General features: G+C 36.8%; 1 protein-coding gene across 2 annotated transcripts in view; it reads right to left on the minus strand.

Moving 5' to 3' along the window:
* Positions 1–4,674, minus strand: part of LOC145227674 (uncharacterized) — a 35,454-nt gene extending 30,780 nt beyond the window's left edge. Inside the window, exons 1-9 of one of the 2 annotated variants that reach the window (XM_080092559.1) lie at positions 4,555–4,674; positions 4,383–4,495; positions 3,170–4,013; positions 2,749–2,986; positions 2,580–2,679; positions 2,032–2,217; positions 1,191–1,320; positions 489–605; positions 269–382 (exon numbers count right to left, since the gene is read on the minus strand). In XM_080092559.1, coding sequence (XP_079948685.1) covers positions 269–382; positions 489–605; positions 1,191–1,320; positions 2,032–2,217; positions 2,580–2,679; positions 2,749–2,986; positions 3,170–4,013; positions 4,383–4,492 — 1,839 coding nt within the window. In that variant the 5' untranslated portion in view covers positions 4,493–4,495; positions 4,555–4,674. Of the gene's footprint in view, positions 1–268; positions 383–488; positions 606–1,190; positions 1,321–2,031; positions 2,218–2,579; positions 2,680–2,748; positions 2,987–3,169; positions 4,014–4,382 lie in introns of both variants that reach the window. The other variant, XM_080092558.1, reaches the window with a different exon arrangement.
* Positions 4,675–9,238: the final 4,564 nt, after the last annotated feature.

The raw sequence follows: 9,238 nt of genomic DNA on the forward strand, positions 1-9,238 counted from the left end.
GTGTGAAAACGGATGAAAGTCACATCAGAGCCTCAAAGATTTGTAACATGATTTGCCTTGATACCAATCAGTGACTAGGCAATGCTTAAGGCGAGAAAAACAAAAAAACACAGTTACTAAATCTGTTTATAAGCCATCCGATGACAAAAAGGCAGACAACAATAATCAGTAGTATGCCAAATATCGGCGCAGACAATATCCTATCTATCCCTACTTGAAATTAAACAATTTGTACCTAGTGCAAGTTAGAAGGTAAACAACAACATACATGGTAATTTTGCTTCATTGCCTTTTCATTTTCAACTGCCTTGTTTATTCTTTCTTTTTCTTCAACCAGTTCTTCCAGTACTTTGGCAAGCTCATTCTCCAAATTTACAACCATCTAAAATGCAAGATAAGTAGTATTGGATTTTATACATGTACGGAAGGTACAGGTTGAATAGTAACTCTTCAAATCACTTAATTGCCCACTTAAGATTAGGTATTACCTCTTTCAGTTTTACAGTATCCTCTTTGTGTTTCTCCTTTTCCTGTGTTAATTGCTGTATAGAATTGCTTAGATTTGCCTCATGGTCTTTCCAGCCATCAACCACCTTGGCCAAAGTCTAAAGACAAAAAAACATCAATATTTTTTTGAGCAAAAATCAAAAATTCAAAATTGACCTCCTAGTTAAGGGGTGCAGAACCCACAGTCACAGAGACGAGTTTATGCGGCCATTAACATGTAAATTAAAATATATGTTCTGGTGGCCAGGCTGTGAATAAAACTCTTTTGCTACATATTTGGATTTCAAAACTGCCCTAAATATATTTTGTAGGGCTGGAAAAAGTATTACAAGCCTAATAGCCATATGCATCATACTTTTGTACACCTATTGTGTGCAAACAATGCAAAATAACAGGCACCACAAACGTCACAATATATCTGATGACATCATAAACGTTAAAACGAGGCGTCAGCCAATTCAGCTAATCTGTGCATCAAGTTAGAAATTAGTCTGGGCTTTTCATTAGATGGTATATAAATATATAAGATAGATCTTTTTTCTTTACATCAGTAATATTCAAACAAAAAAAAACAGAAACTTGGTGGCAGTTGGTAAAATAAGGATTTGGGATGTGGCCGTCATAGCGAAAAGGTTGTGCACCCCTGTTCTAGTCGCACAAAATCGCATGAATGAATGTGCAACCTTGTCAAGCTGTTCTATCATCAGATCCTTCTTTCTTTCAGTGGAATTAGCTACAGCGAGTTCCTGCTGAATTTCTAACATCTTTTTTTGCAGTTTTTGTATTTGCTTCTCACAGTGCTTTCTTCGATACCTTGAAAGAGGAAAACAGACATGTGTTAAATTTCATATCACAACAAGAGTTACCACATATGGCTTGTGTAAATTAGGGTTTACAAACACTAATGTACTCGTCTGTGTCAGTGTTTTTTAAACTGATCGATACAGAGCTTTCAGAGAGATTTCTGAGTATACCAAGAAAATTTCGCTATTTTAAAGTCTAAAAATTCTCTGGTGTGTTAGGTCTTAATTACCAAATGTACGAATGCATGACACAATATTAAAGGCTAAAGCCCTTTTTTGCCATAAAAATAAATCTCATTCATCACAATAAAATTGCAAATTAACTTTTTTTACAACTTTTGTAATGTTGGCCAGCAAAGTGTGCAGAACAAAAATTCAGCTTGTTAATGTACTGCATGTTCGAAAAGTTTGATAACCACTGGTGAACATCCCCAATGGATTAGTTACCATACCAAGCAGACAAAATGCACAACGTCAACTAAACATAAAGTACACAATGCACATGTCATTGACTCTTATAATCCTTAAGTAGGAGCCCCATGTCATTAAATCAAATATTCTAATTATAAAATCATAATGGAATGACTAATAATTTGCAATTAACTTGTATGCAAACAAACGTTTATTATTTCTTAAAGTCAAATTTATAAAATAATAGCTCGCTTAGTTTACCAACTCCTGCTTAAAGTATGTTTAAAAGCTACACAACACTCGACACTACCTTTCTTTTTCAAGGGTGTCTCTAAGGATTCCATTTTCAGCTGTAAGACTTGAATCAATAGACGAGCGCGCAGATTCAGGGGCACTGACTTTTCCAGCTTTCAAAATTGAGAACATGTCTGATGTGTAACTATCAGCAAGGGGCTTAGGAGGGCTGATTGGTGGCATTAAATCAGTTGGCTTGGTTCTGAAAAAATCAGTATATTCTGTGATAATTTTATGTAAAGCTTATATTGAACTTAAAATATGGCTATTCTTGCAATGATTGTTATGAACACAAATACACACAAATTATCACTATACATAGACAACAAGGAAAACATATATTCATACTGGGATCAGCCCTGAAGCATTCATGCAGACCAGCGATCATGGGATATTCATTCATAAATTCTTGTACACCAGGCCCATTAAAAGCGGTTACTGAAACAAACCAGAATGCTTAGGAGACAGTCGATTTGATGTAATGCCTTCAATGGGCCTGGCTTACTTTGGTATACATAAACAAATAATTATTTGTATTATAATAGTTGCTGATAAATGTAGCACCTCAATAATGTTGCAGTGTCTGTGCTTCGGAATGTATCTTCATCTTTTGTGTCATTTGTGGTATCATATAGATCTGGGCCTGAGGAGTCCAACGCCAAAGCTAAAAAAATTCAACACAGTTCAAGGCCACTTGCTGTTGGATAAAGAGAAAAAGAAAAGACATACTTACCATCCACTTTGTGTAAGCCCAGCATTGTTTGCAAATGATTGCGGACAGAAATCATTTCTGAAACAGCTTTAGAAGGCTCCTCCTCTTTGACCTCAGGTACAACCTCAACAGACTGTTGTTTATTTTTTGACATCTTTTCCCCATTTTGTGGCTGGTCCAATTTCCTAATTGGTTTTGTCTTATCTTGCTTGGGCTTTGTTGGTCGTTTAGATGAATCTTGTTTGACAGATGTTTTAAACTGAAAAATGAATTCTAAAAGTGATTTTTTTAACAATACAAAGTTTTATCTTAAACTGACAGACTAAACTAAATAACGTAAAATGGAGTTTGTCATTAATAGTTTTATTTATGCTTTTTTATTTTATGCACAGACAAAACAACAACCAGCTAAAATTGATTTAAGCCACAATTCTAATAATACCTGCACAGTTTTAGTTGCAGGGGGTTTTCCAGTGGTCTTACTATTCCTTCCTCCGGAAGTTTCATTTCCTAACCGATTTCCAGTTTGTTTTTCTCTTGCCCTTTGTAGAGTCTTCAACTGTGTATTTTCTTTTCCATCTTTTGCAGAAAACTTTTCTCTTGTGGCCTTTGTATTACCACGGTCAACATTTTGCTTCAAATCACTTGTTTTTTCTTGATTTTTTCCACAGCTCTTTTCTGTTGGAGTTGATGGCCCAGTCTTAAGTAAGGCCGTCAATTCGGCAAGCTGTTCAGCACTATTTCTCTGAATTTCACTTCCTTTTTCCAGCTTTTTCATAAAGTCAAGTAATTTTTTAGTGTGAGCATCATTTAAAGTCAATTCAGCCTGTTCCATAGATTTTTCACAGTCGTTTGCTTTCTCAGAGCTCAAGGAAGTTTCTTGTTTTATTGGAGAAATGTTGGAAGGAAATTCAGATGAAGGACAGACATTTGGACCTAGTTTCGATCTTGGTTCTTGTGCAGATAAAACACTGTTAGTGCTGGACTTGATTTCGACACTTGGAATTGTTAAAAAATGTTGTTTAGAAAGTGCCGATGTATAAAAAGGCACATTAGAGTTTTTCTCAGGAGTATGTCCCAGGAAGTCACCTTTTCCTTTGAGAATTTCTCCAGGAGAAGCTTGCCAACTGGATTTCATCTGAACTTCTTTTCTAAGGCTGGAGGCCAGAGAATCTTGTAATCGTTTTTGAACTTGGTGTATAGAGCTGGTAAACTGGCTGGCAGGATTTTTGGTTGGAGACTGGGTGGTAGAAAACTTGACTGGAGAAATGCTGTCGTCAAGTCCACTAAAAACAGCATTTTTACACAAAAAATTAACTCTGTTTTTTTTTTTACTAAAATTCTTCTTCAAGTTCAGCAGTTTATTGTTAACTAGCTGTTTTCAAATGATTCTAATTAAACTATACAATCTATGGCATAGATTTTACGCAGTATGCACTTACACAAGATTGCAAACAAATCAAAAAATGACACTGTTTTGGCTTTGTTATGTCTAATGTTGTTCAGACATTATGTAACATTATGTTGTTTTTAAGTGCATACTGCATACTCCAGACATTAAGTTTGTTTTCTACTTGACAAAATAAACTTGTGCTGCACCAAACGCCTTTTTAAACAAAGGCAATGTTTGAAAGTTTAATATCATGTAATTTTACCTTGAAAGCGAAGCGTCTTTTCCAAAATTATAATTAGGTGTGTCTGGTTGTGACACAGGAAGCAGCTCTATTCCACTGAGAAGATCTTCCTCCGAAATTTGAGTCTCCATGTTCTGTTAAATTAACATAGACTTCAAATGCATTGATACACCCTGTAGCAAAATACAACTACCGGTATTCCCAGGTAATTGGTACTTGCAATCACCGCAACGGCAACAAGTTTAAAAACAACGGACCCAACTGATTAATTCACCGCCAAACGTTCGTATCTACTTCACTCGTATTAATGCTGATTTATGCAAATCTTAACACATTGTTTATCAGATTTAGTGAATCGTTGTGTTTTAGAAGATTCAGCGTCCATGGAGATCACCACATTGTTGATGGAGTGTTTTTGTTTTTTTTATTTTGCTGTTACCCTCATTACGTTTTCGGACAAAGGGATATATTTCAGAAATGCAACAGAAATTTTTCACAACCTATGTAATTAACTATCAACGATTGTGATCAGCATTGTTCTTGTGGTTTTCGGACAACACGGGGCCGCCTAGCGTTTAATTTGGTTAACAAATTTGCAATGACTGAATTCGGTTGCAATCCTGTTGATCATTACCATATATGGCCTGTCCTTGTTGGATCATCCCTTTACACTATAGGCCAGGGATTGATGCTTTTTCTTCGCATGCATCCGTTATATTCCTCGACACAAAGGCGTGAAACTGAAGCCAGTAGCCTATGGATATGGTAAAACGCACAGCAGTTGCAACATTGATTTGCGTTGTAACGGACACTGTCTCTTGTTTTTAAAACGGCATGTTACAAGATATAGAAGGACTTCATTCATTAACAATCTTTGTTACGGCCAATCCCACAGCTGTTATGCTGACTATTGGCGGTCGACACTTGTTTCGCCATTCCATAAAAAAAAGAAATCAAAGAAACTTAATTGGTCTTGGACGATTGACTCATGCACAGGCATAGATATACTTAATACTCCTGAGTTGAAACATGCTTGCCGAAATTGTTAGATGTACAGTCTTTTATTTGACAATCTAGGCTATCAACGGAAGGGCAATAAAAATAGAACATGCACCATAAAATGCAATGTTGCTTTTATGCAATAAGCCGTGTTTCATTCTGTTGGACGAGCAGCAACGCGTTAGGACCAGGGAGTCGAACCGGAACTGAACCTGAACCCGTGAACCGGTTTGAGCGGTTAATTTCATCAAACTCGAACCGCTAATTACGATTTTCGAAAACCCGAACCGGAATTGAACCCCGAATTTTGTTTGGCGTTGGACCCGAACCGGAACCGGAACCGAACCAATAAAAAATGCAGGCTGTTCTATATTCTGTGATTCTTTTCAAAACAGCGCATTTAAGAATACGAGATATAACACCGCACCAGCCAAAATTTTTCGGAGTTTATGAAGGCCACGTAGATGATGGGTAGAATTAAATCAAAATGAATAAAACTTAAACCGGTTTAAAAAGCGCAAACCGGCTCGGACCGGATAATTTGCCCAAACCGGAACAAAACCCGAACCCGAAAATATACATTTTTGAAAACCTGAACCGAACCCGAACCCTTAAAAACAAAACCAAGTAAACCCGAACCGAACCTGAACCCGTATGACAAGCGGTTCGACTCCCTGGTTAGGACATCCGTTTAAAAAGAATAGTAGCTGTAGTTTATCCTGACACTATAGCCTATAGGCCCTGGGGCTAGTAAGGGTCGAAAAGAAAAAGAGCAGATTGGCATATATCCACGCCCAAGTCATTCTAACAATGATTTGTGGAAATATGCCGGAAGTTCAAGTGCACAATAGCTACATTTTTAATATGCGTTTGTAGCTTCTTGTCACAATCAGGTTCTCACCTTGCATTTGCATCACGCAAATAAACAAAGACTTGAACAATGATCCAAAGTAGTGATGCACCGAACCCGCCTAAAAAGGTTTGGGCCGAAACCGAATATTCGGCCTTGAGGCCGAATAATTTCGGCCGAATCAGGCCGAACCTAAAATCCCCATTCTTATGGATGTTTTCAACTGAAACTTTTGTTGTTGATGCGAGTGACCTCAATTATGACAAACCAAAATAACTTTCACAATGCGTAAGCTTTGCTAAACTTGTAATATTTTGCAGACAAAGTGGCTCGTAATTTACAAATATAACAAATAGTTAATTTATGATGTTTCGTATGGGCGAAAATGAAATTCAAGGCTTTGATTCCATGCAGCAAAAAAGTTCGGTTTCGGCCGAATTTTCAAAAACGTTCGGGCCGAAACCGAAACATTGGAAAACAACGGATACGGCCGAAATGTTTCGGCCAACCGAAACTTCGGTGCATCACTAATCCAAAGTATCAAACTGTTTTTGTGTTTTGTTTCAGGTACGCTTGTGAATACGGGTGCTGCCAGTACGCAGTATAGACAACATGGTTAAACCAGATCTCGGAATGAGAGACAATCGAGTGCCTAAAACAATTCCCATCTTTACCGATAGCAACCCAGACGACAATGTCGAAACGGCGTCAGAAAACGCTCCCAACCTTGGTTACATTGGGACTTTACATAATCATTTATACTTTTCGTCGAATACGTTGTAACCTAGTCATAACCAACGATTGAATTCCCATTTGCGATTAATTTACTAGGGTTTCTTTCAGCAGAAGTGCTTCATCAAAGTAAGACCGTGCGTTTCTTAAGGAGTAGCCCTTGATGACAATGCGTTTCTGGACATCACCGATGACCCGAAACTTGTATTCAGGTTTGGAAAGGATTTCTGCTTAAGATCCATGCGTCCACGCAAGAACATTTTTGCACTACCTCCAAATTTAAAAGTCGTTCTTAAATCGGTTTACCAAATACAATGTCGTGAAAACGTGCTTCCACATTTAGCTTAAACGAAAGTCGGAGCTGCATAAAGGCACACTTGCAGCAAATAATTCCGACAGAAAGAAGATTGCAATTCCATGTGAGATAAATCATAAGAAAGCATTCGTACTTTTTTTATAATGTCTACCAGGTCTGGTTTCAATATTATATTGCTACAAACGCGTTTCCACAAATTGCTTATGGTCCTTCTGTGTGTTTACCATCACATTTAACGATCTGAAAACCAAGAACTACTTTTTTGGCAACAAAGCGACAATTTTTCACTGAGGTTATTTTGCCTGTAGCCATGCAAATCGGCGTTGGGACCGCATCTTAAGAATTTTTTTTGATTTCGTCTTGCCATTCAAGGTGAAACAATTGCAAAAATCAAAAGTACAAATTTCCAAATACGGGCGCCCAAGCCGCCTATGAAGCTTAAATTAAAGCTGTTTTTACGTCACGCTGACAGTAATATGTTGAAGTATGGCAGAAATTTAAAGAAAATCTACAATTAAAAAAGCGAAAAAAGATTACTTGTAAGTTACGACAAGAATTTAAATCGTTTATTAAAAGAGATTTTCAAAGAAACGAGTTTTTTTTACATCACAAAGTAGATAAAAAAAATTCTAAAACTTTCTTCAAAAAATGCAATATTCGTCGTATTTAAAATTAGCTAAAGATTTCGTAAATTTGTGCTTTTCAACCGAGAGCCTTAAACTAATAACATTGCATCTTTGTTGGCGTTAAAGGGAACTCAGAAGCGTGATAAACAGGGGTTCGAATCATCTTTCAGCATACTTATATCAGTCTTTGTGTATTTCTTGGTGCTATTTGCTGGGAATCTAATTGGGCATAAACAAATCCCATCACAATTCAAGACAAAAAATGTAAAAAATTACAACCATAAAACGAATAAACGTATAAAACAGTTAAGCATACGAAACCCTGCTGTAGAACAGATACGATGCCAATCCAAATGACAAACTCAACACGAAAGCGAAGAAATGATGAAACAAAGGACAATGCTTGATTTGATGGTAATCCCCAGCTCAACCATAGGAAGTCCAAATATAGGAAGGCAGTGATATCTAATAAATTGCAAGAAAGGGTTTTAAAATACAGGATGGAGTACTGTATATAAGGTGTAGACTTGTGTTGTACCTCATATAATTGATTGCAGCTAAAGCAGCGGTTCTCAAACAGGGGTCCGCGGTCGTTTAGGGGTCCGTGAGGCAATTTTTGGGGGCAGTTTGTGCCACCAAATAAGTTTAAATCGAAGTAGAATTGAGAATCGACTGTCTCCATTGCTAAGCAATAGCCTTTATTGCACGACAACTAACTAAAATGTAATTGTTCGCGCATAATCGCAATGTTTTTTGTTATGTCTGTGATGTCACAAGCTGTCTTTCGATCATTCATTATTATTTGCGCAATTTTGCATAACTAGCTAAACTCCTGCAATCAACTTTCGTTTTTCTGAAATACACAAGCCCTCGAAAAAATGGCAAAGGGACCGTTTTGAAAATATAATGAAAAAGTTTGAGAACCACTGAGCTAAAGGGTCCATAGTATTCTAATGGTATTTGCATAGAATGTATTTTCTATAACAAGAAGGAATCTGAATGCAAAATATAGAGTAAACATTTGCCATTCACCCAATGTCAGCGCTATTTCAGGATTGGATTTGCTATTCAATTTCATATAAACTGGAACTTATAAAAATGACCAGTTTTTTTTATGTACGTATTAGACCTTATTTAAATACATCTCGGTCAGGGCAGTAAATCAGGTTGCAAAAACATGTTGACGATTTTATGTTTTAAACCAGTGTTTCATACCGGAACGAAATAAATATTTTTTGTCTCAAATACCGGAACGAAATACCGAAATAAAAATTATTCAAAATACCGGAACGGAACGAAATACCGTTATTTTTTATTCCGGTATTTCGTTCTGAACATTTGACATGAAACAATT

Source organism: Phallusia mammillata, chromosome 5 (assembly GCF_965637545.1).
Source record: "Phallusia mammillata chromosome 5, kaPhaMamm4.hap1.1, whole genome shotgun sequence".
Taxonomy (NCBI): domain Eukaryota; kingdom Metazoa; phylum Chordata; class Ascidiacea; order Phlebobranchia; family Ascidiidae; genus Phallusia; species Phallusia mammillata.